General features: G+C 35.7%; 3 protein-coding genes across 5 annotated transcripts; 2 read left to right on the forward strand and 1 right to left on the reverse strand.

Moving 5' to 3' along the window:
* The first annotated feature begins 2,763 nt into the window (after positions 1–2,763).
* On the forward strand, positions 2,764–8,713 carry LOC140809036 (uncharacterized). The gene is made up of 10 exons (XM_073166492.1): positions 2,764–2,945; positions 3,262–3,500; positions 4,012–4,045; positions 4,853–4,983; positions 5,889–5,955; positions 6,491–6,590; positions 7,223–7,386; positions 7,687–7,733; positions 7,813–7,857; positions 8,101–8,713. Exons 1-10 carry the CDS (start codon positions 2,873–2,875, stop codon positions 8,476–8,478), a joined length of 1,278 nt encoding a protein of 425 aa, XP_073022593.1. The 5' UTR covers positions 2,764–2,872; the 3' UTR covers positions 8,479–8,713.
* A 965-nt stretch (positions 8,714–9,678) lies between these two features.
* Positions 9,679–15,777, forward strand: LOC140808740 (long chain acyl-CoA synthetase 9, chloroplastic-like). 2 transcript variants are annotated; one of them, XM_073165962.1, is made up of 12 exons: positions 9,679–9,964; positions 10,549–11,030; positions 11,345–11,425; positions 11,585–11,854; positions 12,997–13,128; positions 13,228–13,401; positions 13,495–13,724; positions 13,847–13,964; positions 14,310–14,441; positions 14,534–14,668; positions 14,896–15,102; positions 15,416–15,777. In XM_073165962.1, exons 2-12 carry the CDS (start codon positions 10,584–10,586, stop codon positions 15,578–15,580), a joined length of 2,091 nt encoding a protein of 696 aa, XP_073022063.1. In that variant the 5' UTR covers positions 9,679–9,964; positions 10,549–10,583; the 3' UTR covers positions 15,581–15,777. The 2 variants fall into 2 exon arrangements, with proteins under 2 accessions (XP_073022063.1, XP_073022062.1); XM_073165961.1 differs by having other exon boundaries at positions 10,583–11,030.
* A 2,190-nt stretch (positions 15,778–17,967) lies between these two features.
* Positions 17,968–20,766, reverse strand: LOC140809537 (amino acid permease 3-like). Of its 2 annotated transcripts, none has more exons than XM_073167189.1 (6): positions 20,588–20,766; positions 20,268–20,485; positions 19,954–20,047; positions 19,465–19,679; positions 19,161–19,312; positions 17,968–18,764 (listed from the first exon to the last, which is right to left on the reverse strand). In XM_073167189.1, the coding sequence occupies exons 2-6, from the start codon at positions 20,395–20,397 to the stop codon at positions 18,111–18,113; spliced, it is 1,245 nt and encodes a 414-aa protein (XP_073023290.1). In that variant the 5' UTR covers positions 20,398–20,485; positions 20,588–20,766; the 3' UTR covers positions 17,968–18,110. The 2 variants fall into 2 exon arrangements, with proteins under 2 accessions (XP_073023290.1, XP_073023289.1); XM_073167188.1 differs by having other exon boundaries at positions 20,252–20,485.
* Between the last annotated feature and the right edge of the window lie 184 nt (positions 20,767–20,950).

The raw sequence follows: 20,950 nt of genomic DNA on the forward strand, positions 1-20,950 counted from the left end.
GAATAATACGAGCTCCGATCCTCCTGTGATATGGTAAAATTTCATCCCTTTAATCAATATGATGTCATTTTCTATTAAAACATGGAGAACTTACATGATCTAATGATGTTGAGTTATGTAAATAATTACTTCCGAAGGATGATATATATACTAACTCGATGTTAATATGATATATAATAGTGTGGATGAGTTTGATTTATACCATGAATCGAGAAGATGTTCTTTTTTTAAGTTACTAAAGTAATTTGCTTGATGCGCACCCCCCTATGGGATAACTTACTCAAAGTTGACAAGCTAACAAGAGTTGGAAAACTTGCAGTATCAATTCAGTAAAGGTCAAGCAAGGGTAAAATATGTGACAAGGCAGGCATGTGAAAGGAGATCACAGAATAAGGGATCACTTTAATTGAAAGAGAAGCTATGCAAGATATTCGCATGCATGTGCTACATATTTAGCATTTGATATTAGATTTTAATATGAAAAAAATCAGGAAATCTGGTTCAATTCAATTAAAACCTGGCTGTCAACCACCTGGGGATGCTTACACAATGACCCAATCCATATGAGAGTCGTCCTTCTTAGTTACTTAGTAACTAGGCCAGCTAAGTTAATCGTCTCAATTCTTATCCTTAGATTGCATTTTGATCGAATGATTTGAAATTTCAAGTCCACGACTCAAATCCAATAGTGTTTCCCTTTGGGAAAAAGTCGAGCTTTTGCCCGACATACTATTTTTAAGACGAGATCATTTCTTATATAAAAAATTCTAATTTCGTAACAAGTTCAAATATGGTTTTGTTCAAATCAACATCACGTATTCCAAGTACTTGTGGAAATAAAAAACCATGACCGAACTATTTTTCTACACTTTACTATTTTCAAAGCATAAATCAAGAAACAACGAATCTTAAAGCATTTTTTGGCCTGGCGATAAGAACTCATTAGCGACAGCAAAAAACCTAAACAATCACCAATGTGTATAATCAAGGAGTATAATAATCTTGCATCAAACTTCAGATGCAGCTCTAATCCTAAGATAATCACATAATAACCTAAAACCCTTTGATTTAAATTTTCGAACGTTAATCACATCGACAGGGCATGGCCACTGGCGATATCTAATCCTACGACAAAGTGGCAGACCAATAAACGATTAGGAAACTCCCAGAGACCACGGGTGAGCTGTGGTTGACTTCTCCGTAAATGGCTTTGACAGTGGACAGAGAGACGAGGGCTTTTTGAGGATTCGCTTCGGCATCCGCGCATAGCAGCTGCTTCCAGTCCCAAACGGTTTTCTTTGCGAACTTGTTTGTTTTGAGAAGAGCGTCGCTTCCACTGACCGCTGCTCGGTTCAACGCGCTAGTAATTCGCTCCATGCTTGTTCCACTCCCCGGTTGATTGTTCGGTTTTGCTGCAACTTCGTCATTGTTAAAGTGAGGCGATGAACGAAACGGTCTCAGAGACCCAAAATGACAAATGCATTCGAACAATTAATTTATTGTATTCAGGTCGAACAATGAAACAAAGGCATGTGACTATATCTATTGATTTTTGTAAATGTCTATGATTCATTTATGTATAATTTACAATGACCTCAAAATTTTGGTAAGATTTATTTAATAAAAATTTCATGGTCATCAAATAATTATGGCAACTAATAGGAGACAACACAATTAATAATATTATTTAATATCACAACCATGAAAGTAATCGAATGTATGCTCAAAACAGTATTCTAAAAATCCCAGTCTAGGCGCCGTCTGGTCCTAGGCGGTGCCTAAGCGCTGGACGATCCAAAACCGTCTCGATTTTAGGCTAGTCGAAACATCTAGGCGGTGCCCGGACCGCCTAGCGCAAAAGCCACAAAGCGATTTTACAATTAAAAATCCGCTTAGGCGGTTTACACTAAAAAAAAAAACAAATTATGAGGGAATAAGTACTTAATTGATTATTCTATACTTATTATTATATATATTTTATATATGTATTCAATATTAATATTTTTTTAATATCAATATATTAAGTTGGAAATGAACTAGAAGATATAGATGTTTATGTTTAATATCAATATATTAAGTTGGAAAAAATATTGAACAAATTTAATTTTCATTGTACAATGATTATAGTAAATCGATGTAGATGATTCATATATAAAAATTTATTAATATATATTTATTATTACAATTTTAAAATATATAATAATATATATTTCATATACAAACGTAATACTCATTAACTATTTAATGAATTTAAGCTTTAAAAAAACCGCCTAGACAATCGCCTCTGCCCTGCCTAGTCGCCTAGACGCTAGGCGGTAGATAACCGTCCGTCTATCGCTTTTTAGAACACTGCTCAAAACTGAGTTCAAACCCATAAATACACAAAATCTTAATTTAAAAATAATAATAATATGAGATAAGACAATCAATTTTAAAAAGACAAAAATTTATGTGAGACGGTCTCACATGTCGTATATTGTGAGACATATATCTTGTTTGGGTCATCCATTAATACTTTTTATGTTAAAAGTATTACATTTTATTGTGAATATCGATAGGGTTGACCTGTCTCACAGACAAAGATTCGTGAGACCGTCTCACAAGAGACATACTCTTTTAAAAATATACAAATTTTTAGGCACGCGATCCAAGTTATCGACTTATCTCAATGAAGAGATTGGGATCGCTTCATAATAATTTATAAAATCGTTTTCTCAATATAGAAATAGTTTTATTTTCACGATAAATTAAATAAAAGGTAAAAGATGGCACAACCAAACATCCCCTTATTCAAGACTCGAAGTAGCTCCTTCTCGGCTTGTATCTGTTTTCTTGGCGCTTGACTTGACTGCGAACCGTCGGACGCCTTCTTATGACGAATCTAAAGACAGATTCCCCTCTCTCTCGCCGCATCGCCGCCTCTTTCCTCCAATTCCTCCAGTCCGGTACGCACTTTAGCAACGCATATTTATGTATTCGTGTATGCGTGTGTAGCTGTGTTCGGTTTGATTTCGATTAGGAAGTTCCGAAATTTCTAGAAGCTAATTTTATTTCGGTAAGGGAATGAGATACAGCTAGTCTGGTATTTTCTAGTCTCGATTCTGAATTGTGCGCCTGCTAGGCTAAAGGATTTGTACTATATTTTCAGTCATCTGCTGAAGTTTTCTTTTCCTTTCATATTCTTGGAATTATATTTTACAAACCCAGTAACATTGTTCGAGGGTGTTATATATATATATATATATATATATATAAATGCAGTTGAACCTTCACCTGGAGTCGACAGTGAATCTCTTGAAGTTGCAAGGGATTGTATAGCCGAGGTTTTTAAGATTGATTCGTCCACACTGTGCAACCAATCAAATTGCGATCCGTTAATAGATATTTTCAGCTCTCGAGAAGCAATTGCAGATTGTGAAACTGATAGCGCAGGAATTTCCAATGGTGCATCTACATCCTCAGCCAAGAATTCTGAAGTTTTGGAGGCTTTGCTGTCATTGGTCTTTTTTCACTCTGTACACTGTATTATTAAGTGTTATGTTATTTTTCATTGGATTCTGACTAATTTAAATGCTTCCCAGTTAAGAGTTTTTAAAAATTTATGTAGAATTACCAAGCAAGAAACATTGTAGTTGGATTTGATTAATACACGTGGATATTTCATACATTGTTAAAATGATTTCATATGGAATGGCTGAAAGATATATGCTTATCTTTTTGGCTATATGACATGGATTAATATGTTGGCCTGTAGTAAACTGTTTTGTTTCCCTAATTTGAGAATTTTTTCCTTAGAATCCTAATGCTAGTACTGGCAAATTGAAAGTGCATGCATGATTTTAGTTGTCTCTTACAGCTTTGCATTATTTTATTTCTCTCTCTTTCCAATATTCTTCTAATCACGTTTGATGATACGGCTCTGGGTGGGGTGAGGTTAAGGATGTTTTTTTATGTCTATTCTTGGCAGTTCGCTATTATTTTTTACTAAATCCTATTTTCTTCCACTATTAGGGACAGGATGCAACAAGAGAACAATATTCAAATGGTGAGAGCATATATTTTTATGTATTTTTCCTAAAAAAAAGCTTTATATGATATATGAAACATGATAGGAAAATCCTGTTCTTGTCATCATGACACTATTACATGACCTGATGATCAGCTTACCATGGCAGTATCGAGATACTCGTGATTCTTATTTGAATTAGCTTTTCTTTGTAAGGGCCGTGTATCTGAGGCTTCTTCCGTCTGCTCAAAGTGCCGAAATTATTTGAAAAAAACTCGTCCTTAAAGTTGTAATCCTATTATTACACCTAGAATCCCTGTCCATTGGATGGTTTGTGATCATTGCGGGCTGATAGATCAAAAATACCGGATAAAATAATGAAATAGTTGAAGAAAGATAAGAAAGAGTTGGATAGGAGGGTAAGGGACAAAGACATTGACGATTTGGGTTGCAATTAATCTCATGATATCTTGTGAGATTGGTTTAATCCATTTCTGATCAGCATTTTTGAAGTCTTGAAGAACTTGCAATCCTTGTACTTGATGAAAACTGTTTTCATGTCAGATAGTAAATTTATAGAATACAGGGTTGGTTTTTGTAAATTAGTAAATTGATTAAATTGTTTTTGGTAATAGGAAAGAGACAAATTGGACAAGGAATTACTGTATTTGCATGCTTTTCCACCCAATGAGAGTTTCTTTTTTTCCATTTTTGCGTGTCTTTGCTGGGATCTGCTAGAGGTGCACCTCGATGAGGCCAAACTAGCCTTTATTTGCTACTAATTTTTATATATAATATTTTATAAATCTTTTAGTTGTCTGAATACAAAATCTTTTACATCGGCAGGGAAGGATGAACTTTTTGGGCAATTTTTTGGTGCTCTTGAAAAGATCCATTATTTCAATAGGATGCCCGATGGAAACGATGATCAAGTGCAACTGGATAGAGCAACCCTCGTATTTCATAATGCAGTGGAGGTATGATGAGCTTTGTCGTGGTGAAAATTAAACCATGTTTAACAGCAATTTTTAACATTGTTTTGATCAACGGTTGATGTAACTTTCTTTCGGAGATACCTAATTTTTCCTTTCAGATTTGTTCATGAAACTTAGAAATGTATATTTGTCGTACGTCGAGTCATTTTCTCACCTTTATGTTATTCTAGGTGTACTTCTGGTTATAGATTGAGCCAAGTTGGTGAATACTAATCCTTGATCTGAGATATTAGCTGTCATTTCATCCTGTATTAGCAATTATTCCATTCCACCAACTATTTATCCTTCTTTTCGTTAAGTTAAAAAACAATAGAATCAAAGTGGCTATTTGCCTTTGACCGTGACTGATGAGTTTGATAATGTAAAATTTCGAAAGTAGGGATTTGGGTGGATGCCAATCACTGCCACTGTTTGTTGATGTTGTGTTACAAATTAGAAAACCTCCACCACACCACATCATCTCAACTAGATGATACTGCTGGGTTAAGTTGCTAATGGAAGCGATACTTAAAGAAATAAGAGTACCTTAGAGGTTATGGTGATGGGGCCATTTAGATGGCTCTTGAAATTGAAAGAATTTGAATCACTACAATGTTTATGCTGTGGACATGATTCTCCAATACTCTGCGAAACATTATTAGGACTTCATTATTTATTCCTGGTGCTTGTTTTGTTTTAGAGTTTGCAATGTGTCGTGCATCTTCATGTTATTTCAGAGTTCTGATTGGATAAAACAGCATGAACTGGAAATCTCATCAGTACAAGTCTATAAGATGTTTCTTCCCTCAGATTATAATTTCTTAAGATTATTGCCATTCTTCTTGATGGCTAGAGTTGCATTAAGCTCCTTGTATGCCTCTTGATGAAGTTATAATTATGGGTATCAGGAAATGCAAATAGCGGGGTGTCAAACATATGATAAAAAAAGCTTGGCAGAGACCTTCAAATCACAAGGTGCTTCATCTTGCGATGTTTTTAACCAAATTTATACTTCTCATTACTATTTCTGTAACCTAAACTTTTTCTTACTTGAAGTGCTATTATCATCTTGTTATGAGCTTGGGAATGATGGTTATGAATGTATTTTTCCAAATGATGCTCTCCTCGGGTCGGAAACCTCTTTGAGAAGTTGTCATGGCTGAGTGACCGAGTATCATGAATTTTTTAGGCATTTGAACTATAAAACAAATGCCTTTCCTGTTGAAACATTTGTTATTAATCGCAATTTATGATAGAAAATACATGCAACATGTTGATGATGCATCTGTGTATCTCTTGATATTTCTTTTGTTATTTTTCTTTTTCCCTCCGCCATTATGGTATTGCTGAATGCTGATAAAAGATCACAATATGATGGTGGATTACTTGTGGTGCATGATTCCTGTGTGTTTTGTGTTCTTTACCATTTTTATTTATTTTTTACTTACATTTTTTCTCGTGGATTGTTTATTGCTAATACATAATCAAATGATTCATTTTTGTTTTGTAGGTAACAAAGCCATGCAGTCTAAGCTTTATAATGAGGCAATTGAGCTGTATACTTTTGCTATTGCTCTATGTGCAGACAACGCTATTTATTTTTGCAACAGGTCTGCAACATATTCACGGGAACTTGTTTGGTTTGTCACTTGTATAGTTGTATTACATATCTCCACATTCATGGAACGCCGTTCTGAAATGGCTTCCAAAATGTTCTAAAATGCTAACTTATAATCTACCAGCGTCAAACTGATGATTAACAATTTACATAAAAGCTGGTTTAAAAGCCAACTTTATGTGATTATAACCTGAAGGAACATAGATTTCAGAATTGACCTGTGGGCATAATGAAGTTCTGCTATTTTTCGCCATTCCCTAAACTCTCATGATACCCTTTAAAAGCATATCCAATTTTCATTCAGTCAGACAACGTCATTAAATGGTTTTTTAAATATCAGTTGCCTTCATTGCCACTTTAAAGATTTGATCATCGTATTTGAACTTTCATTGTTTTATTCTTTCTTTTTTCATTGTTTGTATTTTTTGTTTCTCCTCTTCCCATGGTTGAGGAGTTCTGCTCCGGTGTTGCAATTTAGGTCCAGTTTCAGCAATTTCATTTTTCCTTCTCCCAGGCTAATATTTTGTTCGTGACTTTACCATGTTACATTTTAGACTTGTTTTTCTTCTTTTCTCCATGTATCCGTTTATGATTGAACAACTGTATTGATCATAAAAATTTTAGGGCAGCTGCATATACCCAGATTTATCGCTATGCTGAAGCAGTTCAAGATTGTCTGAAATCTATAGAGATCAATCCAAACTATAGCAAGGCATATAGCCGTTTGGGGTTTGCTTGTTATGCTCAAGGGAAGTACAGGGATGCAATTGACAAAGGATTTAGGAAAGGTTGGTGGTTTCAATTCATTTTACAAACATTTATCCTGTTTATGTACGAATATAATCAGGATAATGTTTACTCCTTTGTCTCGTCTTGCCTGCATGTGCCGTGGGAATTTAAGCTGCATTGGCTTTAGAACAAAGACATGGAACTGAGTTATTTATCAAATCTTTCACCTTGTTTTCTTATGTTTGATTGACATTCTCATATTCTTGCGACTCGATACTTTTTTATACTCAGTAAAACTTGAGATTCTTTTAGTTTGTGGAAAATTGACCTCTCTAATATAGATATCATTTTCATGGCAGCTTTGGAACTTGATCCTACTAATGATGCGGTGAAAGAAAATATCAGGGTTCGTTGATGAATAAACTACTGTTTTGTGTGGTGATTCGATGCTTGCTCTTGATTTTAATCTATTCTTAATTTTTTAGGTTGCTGAACAGAAATTAAAAGAAGAGCAGCAAAGACCCTATCAGGTACCAGTTTCATTCCCCAGCCACACGCCCCTACTTAAAAGTCACCTTTCATGGCATGTGAAAATGTAAGAGATCACTAGTATTTATGCGTCAAATACTAAACGAACGTCATCAGGAATTTTGGAAGTTTATGAATTGTTGTCGATGATCAGGTGTAAGATGAATGCATCATTTTAGAACTGGATTAGAAATTCTATTTCTATTATTAATGCGTACAGTTCTATTTCTATTCCCCCTATGCAGAATTCAGCCTCCACCAGTCACGGAGAATCAAGTCAACAATCTGAAGGTGGATCAAGAAGTCGTTATGCAGCACCGCCACCATTTCCTTCCATGCCATTCAACATTGATGCTCTTCCTTCGGATTTCGCTAGCATGCTAAGAAACATGTCCACCTACGGAAATCCAGGACAGATCTTTGAAAACCAATCTGCGGGACAAAGTGACACTGGTGCACATGCTGAGCCAGAGATAAGAATAGGTGGGAACATTAATCTCAATGTTAACGAACTACCTGAAGAGGTATCTGGGGCATTTAGGTCTATGATGGGAATGTTTTCAGGAACGTCGCCTCAAGATAATCAACAAGATGACTTCCATGGAAGATCATCATCAAGCTGAGAGGATGAATATTCTATACAGACGTTGATTTTCTCCCTCTAGTTGAGAGGTGTCATGTTGACCTAGGATATTGGGTTTTTTTTTTTTTTTTTTTGTACTTAAGGACTGTGCATGATGATCATTTGTATGCCACAAGTTACCCAGGTGTGGGTGGCTTTGTCTTTAATGCTAGAGATACAAACGGATTAAATCGAGCAAATATTTTTAGCTAGCCCAAATCTAAAAATGAACTATTTTGGTTTGAGTTTGAGAATTTGTTACGACTAAATCCACAAAAGCTAAGTATTAAGAAGGTGTCCAAAACTCACAAGAGAGGCTTTTTAAATGTGAGAAGAACCATGACACGTCACATAACCTGTATTTGATTTGTTTGTACCAAACCTGTCATCGATTATATCAGCGATGATTCAAAATATGATTGTGAACTTACATAATTTTATCATATCATAAATTATAAATGAACTTTAGAAAATGTATCTTTTAAATTATGAACAAAAGGTTTTATGTAATAAGCAACGATCGCCCATATTAATTATCGACAATGCGTTTCTATGATTAATTTAAAGATTGTATCTGTAAATATGTTGGCAAATTTTACGTCCACCAGTGTGATTTCTTCGGCAACAAAGAGAGAAAAAAAATTGATCTAAAAAATAAATAAATAAATCTAATATTTTCTATATAAAAGCATGAATAAAAATAACAATTATTTTTTTTTACTTTTGTGTCCATGGTATTTTTTAGTTCTCGATATTGCCGATTGATGATTAGTCTTCCACTTTTTCGTGTTTCGATAATGCGTTTTACCAAAAGTTATAGTTAGTGAGAATATCATATCTCAAATCTTTTAAATTGCATAACAGTCCAAATATATCGTTCGATCACTCATCCAACATGAATAATTATTATATTATATTTTGATACAATTTTATTATCATTTCACTTTTTGTTATTAAGGTAATGCAAATATTTTCAAAAATTTTTGATTCTCACTTTGACATTTTTATTTATTTATTTATTTTTGTTTCGTCAATACCACAAATAGAGATGTCAAAATGTGTTTGGCTGAGACCGGGCTTGTAGTCCAGTGATCTCACCTCTATCAGATTAACTGGCTTTTCGAGTTCGAATATCCGCGTGTATGTCGTAATAAAAATAAAAGTAATAAAAATAAAAAAGTGTTTGGCTCACTTAATTGTGGGCTGCGATGACTAGCCATTCAGCCCGCCTCAACGCGTGTGGTTAAAGGGAAACCTCCGTCTCCCCAAAACAAAAAATGCAGTCTACCTTCAATCTTACCGAAAATCTTAACTCCTAGTCCTCGTTATCTCCGTCTCTCGGCAGCAAAGAAAAAGCCTAAAACAATCTCGAGTTTGAGAATTCCATTTTCGTGCTCATTTGTAGTAATGCCCGTAATTTCCAACAAATTCATGATATAATTTGTTGGGAAAGATCGATTTTTTTTGGTGTAATCAATTGCTTAGAGGTATGCTAGCTTTTGTTAAATAAAAGTACCTTATTTAGAATTTCTCATAAATGCGTGTAATTGGGGTTTTTTCTTCAATATAATTTCGCTATTCTGTTTTCCCAACTTGGGCATAAATTAATCATTTGCGTGAAGATATTACCTTTTCGTTAGTTGCTTTTGTTTTCTTTTTTCTTGAAATGGGTCTCTTTGGTGTTCTCTTTTCTTCAATGGTACAATGTCATGTCTATGGTTGCTTGATCAGTGTGGACTAATGCAAATAATGCTATCATGTGTGTGGAGTAAAGTGGTTTTTAGAAAGCTTTTAGATGAATCTTTTGCTGTATAATTCATTTTATCACGCCTCGGAATGGTTTTATTATTTTATTTTTTTAGTAAGATTCTAGAGAAGTATGTGTTGTTGAGTCGGTTGACCGGTTATTTTGGTGAAGTTAGACATTCCAACTTTGCGTGCAAAAATGGGTTGTTTGTTATTAGCTGAGAGTTGATTGATCTTTAGTCAAACCATCTCGTTGAAACTATGCAATTCAATCAAGAAAATTGTTTAATAATATCCTTATGGTCGTTTCTTTCTACATCTCAAGGATTTTTTCGATTTTCTGGCTCTGCCTTGGACAGAATGGGTCCTTATTATATTGGAGCCATTATTCCACTTGTGCTTGCGCTGATAATTCAGAACACCAAAAAAGAGAAGAAAAGAGGTTTGGCAGTGGATGTTGGTGGGGAAACTGGTTATGCAATTCGAAACAGCAGATTCACATCCCCGGTGGAAACGGCGTGGGAAGGGGTCACAACTCTTGCGGAGCTATTTGAGCAGTCATGCAAAAAATATACTTATAATAAGTTACTGGGGACTAGGAAATTAATCACGAAAGAAGTGGAAATATCTGCAGATGGAAGGTCTTTTGAGAAGGTCCATTTTGGTGATTATGAGTGGTTGAGTTATGGACAAGTTTTTGAATCAGTCTGCAACTTTGCCTCTGGTTTAGTGCAACTCGGACATCAAAGGGGGGAACGTGCAGCAATCTTTGCTGATACATGTGAAGAATGGTTCATTGCATTGCAGGTAAATAATATGCTTGTTGCATAGGAACAACATTCACTATTCTTTTCCTAATGAAGCTGCTTTGTAAGTCATAATATCATCTTTATGTTTGACACCCATATCATGATTGGATTATATGCTCTGATAACATATATATCAAATATGCGGCCATCTGGGATTGTGTCTATGCTCCAAATTTCACTTTCATTTGCATGCAGCGTAATTAATCCACAAAATTAGGAATACCTTTTCAGTTGTGAATAATGCATTGACTTTGATAAATTTTATGCTCTGATGCTTACAATAACTTCTAATCATAAATTTCCTTGGATCAGGGCTGTTTTAGGCGCAACGTGAGTGTTGTGACAATTTATGCATCTTTAGGGGAAGAGGCTCTGTGTCACTCATTTAATGAGGTATTTCTTATAGGTTTTCCAGTTATTGGAGACCATTTATACTTAAATCACCAGTCAATAGATGCTCAAATATGTATCACATGCCTATATATTTCCTATCAAAAAAAAAAACATGCCTATATATTTCACTCATGCATGAAAAATGCCATTCTGTTTCAGACTGAGGTTACCACTGTGATTTGTGGATACAAAGAACTGAAGAAACTAGCAAATATAAGTGGACAGCTTGACACTGTCAAGCGGATAATATGCATGAACGACGAGTTTCAGTTGGATAATCCACTGGGTTCTGGCAGCAGTAGCTGGGCCATCACTTCTTTTTCCAATGTGGAAAAGCTGGGTCGTCAACATCCTGTTGAAGCAGACTTACCTCTTTCGGCGGATGTCGCTGTGATAATGTACACGAGTGGTAGTACTGGTTTGCCAAAGGTCAGAGAGTTAAACATCAAAAAATATATTATGGAAATAAATTTGATGTATGTTAGACTACGATGGACTTTAATATGATATTATTGTAATTCAGTTGTCTGAAAGGATTTCTACCATATTTGTTTCAAGATGTTTTAACCTTTGTGAAGTGTTTATCGTTTTACTATCAATTAAGATAGATTAGTAGAGTTTCAGACCTCTAGGCATTATGTCCTTGATGCTAGTGTTCATGGTTCAGCCATGTAAAGCTTATGCTGTGTTGCATTCTTTTTTCATGTCACTTCTTTGCCTTACCCGATGTGTGATGCTAATTAAGATTGTTTTGATTTCAGTTCATCGTCTAGTATTTGGCAAAACTAGATAAGGTGACTCCCCTAGAAATATGGGATAAAAATATTCCATGGCTGCACGGTTCCCATCTATTAGTGACAATTCAGATGTGTAATAAAGTTGATTTTTAGTGTTATCATTAATAAATTGAACTGGTAGCGTATTTATCTTCTTTGGGCACCTAAAATCCTACTTGAAGATAGAAAATAAAAGGTATATGGACATACTTCCTCCTTTGTGAAATGGAAGATGATGGAACTTTAGAGTATGCTTTGGTTTAGACTTCATTTTTTTCCTTTCATGAAGCTGAATCAAGTCTCAAAGTGCTTGAGAAATCTCCCTGTGCGTAAATGTTCATTTTTCTCTAGCTCTCCAAACTGCATGGTTAAGCTTTTTGAAAAACTTTTGTTACCGCGTATTGTCTGCCAATGGACTGGCGGTTCTTGATTTTATTGGGCCATACATTCATGTAACAACCATTTATGTAAGTCTCTCTTTTTAAATAAATAGTTGAATTAATAGCTTGCTAAGCCAATTATCAATTGTGATAGCTTATTGGCAGCTTTGTGTCTAATAACTGGTAACCAACCATGAAGATTGCCAATTATAGGGCTAAATTTAGTGCATGAATGCTTCGGAGTTAGGAGCACTAATAACTATGACTGTGTTTTCAACTTACAAAATTTAGATAGTTTTCTTATTTAATCCCATTGGTTTTATTTAGTTGGTTGGTGTTTAAAAAATACATGTTTTATTTTATCACAAGTTACCAAATCAGATCCCAGGTTAACATTATTTTTTTAATCATTTAGGGTGTTATGATGACACATGGCAATGTTTTAGCGACAGCATCCGCTGTGATGACAATTGTTCCTGGACTTGGAAATCAGGATGTTTATTTAGCTTACCTACCACTGGCTCACATTCTTGAACTAGCAGCTGAGGTATGAAATGCTGTCCAGTTAATTTTGTGCATCTATAATGTATAATATGATGATTGGCCAATCCCTTTAAAATATATTAGGAATCTTACTTTACTGCAGACTCTTATGCCAGCAATTGGAAGTTCTATTGGATATGGATCTCCTTTAACTCTTACTGATACTTCTAACAAGATTAAGAAAGGAACAAAAGGTGATGCCACGATACTAAGGCCAACATTGTTGGCAGCTGTTCCAGCTATTCTTGACCGTGTCCGAGACGGTGTGCGTAAAAAGGTCTGAAGTCTCTTCATTTTCTAGATGCTTTGCTCTTTTCTATTTTTCTTCAATTTTAAATTGAGTTCGAGCAATATTCTGGTAAAACTTCAGATAGATGCTACTGGTGGACTGTCCAAGAAATTATTTGATTTGGCGTATGCTCGTAGATTGTCTTCATTAAATGGCAGCTGGTTTGGGGCGTGGGGCTTAGAGAAACTTTTGTGGGATCTTTTGGTTTTTAGAAAAGTTCGAGCAATTTTGGGTGGTCAGATCCGTTTCATACTTTCTGGAGGTGCTCCACTTTCTGGTGACACTCAAAGATTTATCAATATTTGTCTTGGGTTAGTATTAATTATTCGTTGACTAAATTGCAAATAGGTCATTTCTTCCATGTCCCCATAATTATTGTTAATTTTTTAAAAAAATATTAGTTTGTTCATCTTCAACTCATTGTTATTTTCAGTGCTCCAATCGGTCAAGGATATGGCCTCACTGAAACCTGTGCGGGTGGGACTTTTAGCGAATATGACGATACATCTGTTGGTCGTGTTGGTGCCCCTCTACCTTGCTCTGTCATCAAGGTATAATAATTCAACATCGCTTCCCATCTATGATACTGAATATTCCTAGCTTCCTATAATTTAGGAGTTCAATATTGTATTCTGATGTTAGTTCTTGCATTTGAATTGCCAAAGAGATAGAAAAAGTTTTAAAACAGTTCATGGGTGCATCTTTTTTGGGTAAAAAGTAATCTTTGATGTTATCTTCTTCGTGTAAGAAATTATCACAGCCTTCATTTGCACTGATTCTGGATTCACTGCATGTCATGTCTTCTTAAACCTGGACACATGTTTGAAATATTCTATAATTGTTTTTCTGGACACGCTTTTACATATTTTTTAAGGTAAATATTTGAAAAATTTTAGTTGGTTGATTGGCCTGAGGGAGGATATTTAATAACCAATTCTCCAAAACCACGGGGAGAAATTGTTGTTGGTGGGCCGAATGTTACACTTGGATACTTCAAAAATCAGGAGAAAACGAAGGAAGTATACAAGGTAATCATTCGTGTTCTTTGCTTAATTCTTGCATCATATGTCTTTTAAGAATATGGTTTTACTAGTCAATTTTTATTTCTCTGTGTTCAAAGGTGGACGAGAGAGGAATGAGGTGGTTCTACACCGGTGACATTGGCCAATTCCATGCCGATGGTTGCCTTGAGATCATTGACCGCAAAAAGGACATCGTAAAACTCCAACATGGGGAATATGTCTCCTTAGGAAAGGTAAGGTACAAATGAAGAAAGTGACAGGCCAGAGGGGTAGGCATGGGTGATCTCTCCCTCGTCTGTTTTCTATATATTCCATTAAATTTGATTTTGGCCCCCTTCAATTTTTTGAGTTTTAGTTTGGCCCTGTTACTCTTGGCTCTGCTGCTGAAAGTGCTTTTATATTTATGTTTGTTTTCTGGTAAGATTAGTCTCCTTTCAGATTTCAAAGATTTCCTATGCAGGTTGAAGCTGCTTTGAGTATTAGCCCATATATCGACAACATAATGTTGCATGCCAATTCTTTCCATAGTTTTTGTGTAGCCTTAGTGGTGGCTTCACAGGCCGCTTTGGAAGCCTGGGCTTCGAACCAAGGGATCTTGTATTCTAACTTTTCGGACTTGTGCGAGAAGGAAGAGACACTGAAGGAAGTCTCCAGTTCGATACTAAAGGTACTACTCAGTCTCTGATCGATTATCAGCATTCATGAATTTATTACAATGTCAATCTTATTCAAACTCAGCCTTGTCTCGATAAAAATTTGATTACTTTAACTCGAGGGCAGTCAATTGCAAGATTCACGCACTCTTTTCCCTACGGTTTTCTTTTTGGTAACATGTCAACATTTATCCAAAATTAAAAGGCCGAACTCGATATTTTAAACACCTTTAAAAAAATTGCATTTTTTTTAAATTTTGAATCAACTCTCTCACTTTCACTTTCGGGTCTATTAAGATTGTTTTGCTACATTAATCTTCTGTGCAGGCAGCAAAGGCAGCTCGACTAGAAAAATTCGAGATCCCTGCGCGGATCAAGTTACTTTCTGAAGCATGGACTCCAGAATCTGGCCTTGTTACGGCAGCACTCAAGCTCAAGAGGGAAGTCATTCGGAAAACCTTCTCCGACGATCTTAACAAGCTATATTCATAAAGAAAATTAAAAAAGAACCTTTTTACATGTGTATGCAGATACCTTAAAATTTTGGTTACAGCATTTTCATTTTCTCTTTGTTAATTGAATTTCAACATTTTGGTATACTTTTTTTGGGTTTTTTCCTTGTAATGCGGAGATTGGTGGCGCTCCTTTTACCGAATAATTTTTACATCATCCATTCTAACCTTGTACAATTTTGTGCTCGATTTTTTTATTATATAGAACTTGTGTTTTTAAAAAATTATACAAAAAAATTCAAATCTTTTTTGTGGGAAGTACAAATTCAGTGTGTTATAATACGATAGCCACTTTTAAACACACCTCGTTTGAGCGCAGAAGCACCACACAAGCTCACACTTTCTTTCTATATATGTAAGATAAGTTCATTTCATCTCATTTTCTGTTTCCCATGCTAAAGAATGCACGCAGAGAAATTAAAATGAAAGAGTGCAACAGAGATGGTTTCAGTGAATGCTGCTATTTACATCCAACACACATAGTTGTAGGTGTGTGTGCGTTTTGCCTGAACGAGAGGCTCTTAGTTTTAGCAGCTAATTCACACCAAACCCAAATCTGTCACCTTCACCAGAACAAAAACATCCACACATTCTACGATATTTTATCTGCCAAAGTTTGGATCCGAAATATCTGCCAAAGTTTTGGATCGTCGGATCGAAGTTAAGCCGAAGAAATCAGATCATCAGAATCTGATCATCTCTTCATCATCTGTGTACAGCCAAGAAGGTATGATTTGCTGATAAGAAAATGTAGTCCTACTTTATTTGGATGCGAACTCTACTTTTTTAGAAACTTTTTATGTGACATATATATCCAGCAAGTAGTATAACGTAGAGTGATCCATTATTTGATGAAATCGCCAAGTTCATGTAGAGAATAAAGAATGTTTCCTCTAAGGGTTTTTCCTTGTCCGAAATTCTTCTAGCTGCTGCAATCTGAGCCCTTTTAAACTCTTTTGCTGATCAGAGAAAGCAATGTTTATTATCTGTACACGAAAAACTTGAAATCTTTGTAGAGAACTACAACGTTACCAGTACTTAGAGTGCTATTTTTGTGTGTCACCTAAGATTCTTTTATTTCAATCAAATTTGAAGATACTGATATTGCATCATGGGACAAGGAGAACATCTCCAAAGCACCACTTGATCATCAAAGTGAATATGACAACTCCAATGATGCCAAGAAGAATATCAAAAGTGTTGTAGATCACGTGAAACATCACGCGACGGTGTTGAGGTGGCGAAGGCCTATTGACCACATCATCCATCTCATTAGATGGAAGAGGTCCAACAAAGGCAGTTTGTGCCATGACGCAAAGCTTGAAGGAGCAAATTTTAGATATGGATGGATGAAGAATCTCACAAAGGATAAAGGGCTTTTTGGATAGAACGGGAATATCCACAGTTTCTAATTCTGGGGCATTAATTTTAATAGACAGTGTAATACTTCAGTTCTTACTTTTGTCGAGCATATGTTGAAATTTAACCGACACACTCCTACATAATAAATTTGTTATTTTTAAGATGAACATATACCATTAATATAAGTAGAATAATTAATCGATAATACCAAAAATATCATTAAAGATGAGTTCAAATATTAGTTAATTTTTCGAATGGAATAAAATCAGTTTTTCATGTTACTCGGAGTCGACTCAAGCTTCAGTTCGATTTCTAATCTCATTCAACGGAAATTTAACACGGCTAATTAAATCAATTATTATCTTATATTTTTATTTAATCGTTGAACAGTAAACATACATATTATACTAATATATAGTGAAGAATACTTTTATTGAAATAAATAACTTAAAAAAGGGATACTGTGCACAAAGTAGCAATATTAAAAAAGCCAAAATAATATTTTGACAAGAAAAAGGCTCTTATCCACAAAAATAATCAAGAAAATGGAGCTTGGATAAAATGTAAAAGGGGAACACCTTTATTTTGCTTTAATTTTAAAGGTTTCCCATTGTCAAAAATACTTTAGAGGGCACATTTATATTAATTTGTCATTGCATGTAAAATGTCCATATTTGCTCAAAAGTGTATATTATTTAATACACCTAGCAACAATCCTATGGCGAATTGGTAGGCCTCTAACTGAGATTCTGCAACAGTCCATGTGCTCAGATTCTGCAACTTTGGACTTAAAATTTTGTAAAAAATCTCTTAGTTAGCTCACAAATTTGAATACACAATAGTGAGAAGTTATTATATGTTTAAACGAGAGTAGTTCTCTCTCTGTTTTAATATGATTAGATCACGTTGATTTCTCAATTATCAAGAACTAAAATGTTGTTAAAAGGGAAACATTACAGGGAAGAATCGTGAAGCTTGTGCATGTTTTGAACACAAACTAAAGTCGTGAAGCTTGTCGTTTAAAGTCAAGAAACAGTGCATACATGGCCACTTTTTACACTTGGATAATGCAATGAAATCCACAACACTTGAAGCTTGTGCGTGTTTGGAACACAAACTAAAATTAAGAGTTAAAATGAAAGCAAGTGTCAACTCTTGAATGGCTTGTAAACCTTAAGATGAGCAGCAACTCCGGCAATAGAACCTGCAGCTGCTGCAATAGATACAATCAAGCAAGTGACACTTAGAATCTGAAGGCCAATCCATCTGGCACTCCATGTGGGAATCCTCTTCTGCACAATGTACATTTCCACGGGGAAATAAACCGTTAGTGGCCAGAATCCCAACGCGCCAAGAATCCCAACGATGTCCGTAAAGAACGGCAGTGCCATAGCAATGACATTAGTTACGACCACAAAAATGGATCTCCAAACAAGCCTAAAGAGATTGAGCTTGTAAGGCTCGTAGCCTGGGATGGGGATGGGGATGGAGATTTCTTTGGTGATGAATTCGCTTTCAGGAAACCATGTAGCGGCCGTTTTTTGGACAAACGCGAAAAGGGGTTGACAAAATACTTGATACGCTCCAACGAGATGGATTATAATCGCAGCATTCGCTATATCAATAAGCCAAGAGGGACTGAAATAGCCGAAACCGGTGAGTAGGTTCCCAGGGGCTTGGTCTCCGAATGCTGCATAGCCGAAGCAGGCACATGACATGTAGAAAACTGTTGTCACTATTACGCTTAGTGAAGTGGCTTTTCTCATTGTCTTGTATTCGGATGGTGGAGATTTGATCGTATCCTACCAATTGAAAACAAATAGATCAGAACAATTTTTTGTCAATGAGTTAAAGTTCAACCAGAGTGTAAAAATAAGATGGAAACTATTTTCTCGAGATTTTGAGCTCCTCGGAGATTGCCGAACAATGATACAGGATTTTTGGTCATGGGATCGATCAAGTTGGCTGAAGAAATCTATCTAAAAGTACATACATTTATCTACATGTATATTCGACATGAAAGTGGCAGTTCAATCATCAAAGTGGGCGACTGGCCTTACAGCAGCGATTAGTTCGTGTCTCACTCTCTCCCAAATCAACCCCACACAATCAAATCAATAATAAAATATAATCTATCACTTAAGTTACCATCATCACTCGTTTTGATCCTGGATTCTAGTGCAAATATTCAAGGATACCTGAATTTCAATGAGAACGAGGGAGAAAGAATAGGCAAATGCGATGGCTCCAAGGGCTTGAAAGCTCCTCCAGATTTTTGCTGCTTGAGTTACTTCTCCTGGACCGGTGCCAACGGTAACCCCAGTTAGACTTCCCTTGATTTTCCCGTTTTCTGTCATTCAAATCTTCAAATGTAAAAAAAACAACATATTTGATCGATGAGAGGAGGCCACCACCATCGAAATAACTCAAATTTCATGTAATGTCTCCCATGCAAGTCAACCCATTTATTAAATTTTGAAGTTTGCATATGAATTCCCTTACCTGCAAGCTTTGAAATGCCTATAACAAGGCCAATGGTGGAATACGTGAAGGACATAACAGCCGCAACGATAGAGAGCCACCATAGTTGGTCGAAATTCGGGATTTGGGAGAGTATTACTTCAATCACACCAAATGCAATCATGTAAGGCTTGCTTGAAATTATGCAGGGACTGTCCTTTCCTTTTGTGTTGAAGCAATAAGACCTCATAATTGCCCTGTTCAGTAATGTTCGTCAAATTTCTGTCACACCAGGTGCATTTCAAGCCATGCCCACTCAAATGGGATCCTCTAGACTCTCACAAACAGAACAATTGCAATTTCATTTGTAATATTTTGGATTCCCTAGAGTAATATTCATGTCTCTATCCAGTACTTGTGTGAAAAAGGGTTTCAAATTAATTTTCTGAAACAGACATTGAAATCATTGGTCTACCGGGCTACATTACAGTTCCATAGAAAATGAAATATAAGCCTTGAATACATTCTTACATCATGCTTAAAGAAGAAGCTATGGTGTAACCAACAGCAGCCCCAAAAATATTCAAATACTGAACTGCTCCACATGCTTTAACCTGGATCCCACCTGAAATTCAAGAAAATATCCAATATAAGTCATGTAAGTCCAAGCAATACATTATACATGTAGAATGCTGATATGGGTAAAATTTTAAAAGAAAAAGCTACCAACTTTACGTATTTTCCCTAAGATCAGATGCACTAAGTGGAGCAAACATTCAAAAAATTAAATCATAGCTAAATCATATCTAAATGCAACATTTCAAGTTACCTAGATGAGCCCGTACCGCTTCCATGTAAGTGTGGTTTCTCTTTCCGGCATCGGGGTTCTCGGTCCGGTAAGACGTAGCCAGAAGCAAAGAATTGAAATATGTCACCAATGAGAAAAAAAGCAACATAACCGGACCTGCCAACCATCCCAACTGCGCCGTTGCCCAAGACAAGGACAGAACTCCAGAGCCAATAACTGCCGTTATAATGTGTGCACTAGCAGTCCATACAGTTCCTATCGACAAACAAAAAATGCAAGAACATGTTTGACAATACTACTCTAAATTCAGCATTGATGCATTATGAATTTATAAATCCAATAATTATAAAGACGAACCGGTTCTTTTGAGTCGACCATCGTCGTCGAGATAGGTGGAGGAGCCTCCCTCCGGAGGCACGTTGATGGAGAGGTCAATGGCAATCGAGTCTCTATTGTCACGCACCATTGTTTGGTTTCTTTCAACTCAAGATCCGATCCAATGCAAAAACGAAAATAACAGAGTTGTAGGACAGAGAGATTCAAAAACTCAGGCTACTATTCAGGAAGATGAAATAATTAGTGTATATATATATATGTGTGTGTGTGTATGTGTAATATGGATTAAGAAATTTAGTTCATGCGATGTAGAAATTTTCCACTGTATTTTCTTTCTTACCAAATTCCAATACACACACACATTACATGCACACGTCGAAGTAT

This window comes from Primulina eburnea, chromosome 13, assembly GCF_022965805.1.
Source record: "Primulina eburnea isolate SZY01 chromosome 13, ASM2296580v1, whole genome shotgun sequence".
In the NCBI taxonomy this organism is placed as follows: domain Eukaryota; kingdom Viridiplantae; phylum Streptophyta; class Magnoliopsida; order Lamiales; family Gesneriaceae; genus Primulina; species Primulina eburnea.

Coding starts and splice junctions, on each gene's coding strand:
- LOC140809036 (XM_073166492.1), top strand. CDS start 2,873: ATGACGAATCTAAAGACAGATTCCCCTCTCTCTCGCCGCATCGCCGCC. Junction 2,946..3,261: donor CCTCCAATTCCTCCAGTCCG/GTACGCACTTTA, acceptor ATATAAATGCAG/TTGAACCTTCACCTGGAGTC. Junction 7,387..7,686: donor TGACAAAGGATTTAGGAAAG/GTTGGTGGTTTC, acceptor TTTTCATGGCAG/CTTTGGAACTTGATCCTACT.
- LOC140809537 (XM_073167188.1), bottom strand. CDS start 20,696: ATGGTGCGTGACAATAGAGACTCGATTGCCATTGACCTCTCCATCAAC. Junction 19,680..19,953: donor GCTTCTTCTTTAAGCATGAT/GTAAGAATGTAT, acceptor ATTACTGAACAG/GGCAATTATGAGGTCTTATT. Junction 18,765..19,160: donor TCGTTCTCATTGAAATTCAG/GTATCCTTGAAT, acceptor TTCAATTGGTAG/GATACGATCAAATCTCCACC.
- LOC140808740 (XM_073165962.1), top strand. CDS start 10,584: ATGGGTCCTTATTATATTGGAGCCATTATTCCACTTGTGCTTGCGCTG. Junction 13,725..13,846: donor TTTATCAATATTTGTCTTGG/GTTAGTATTAAT, acceptor TGTTATTTTCAG/TGCTCCAATCGGTCAAGGAT. Junction 13,965..14,309: donor TACCTTGCTCTGTCATCAAG/GTATAATAATTC, acceptor GAAAAATTTTAG/TTGGTTGATTGGCCTGAGGG.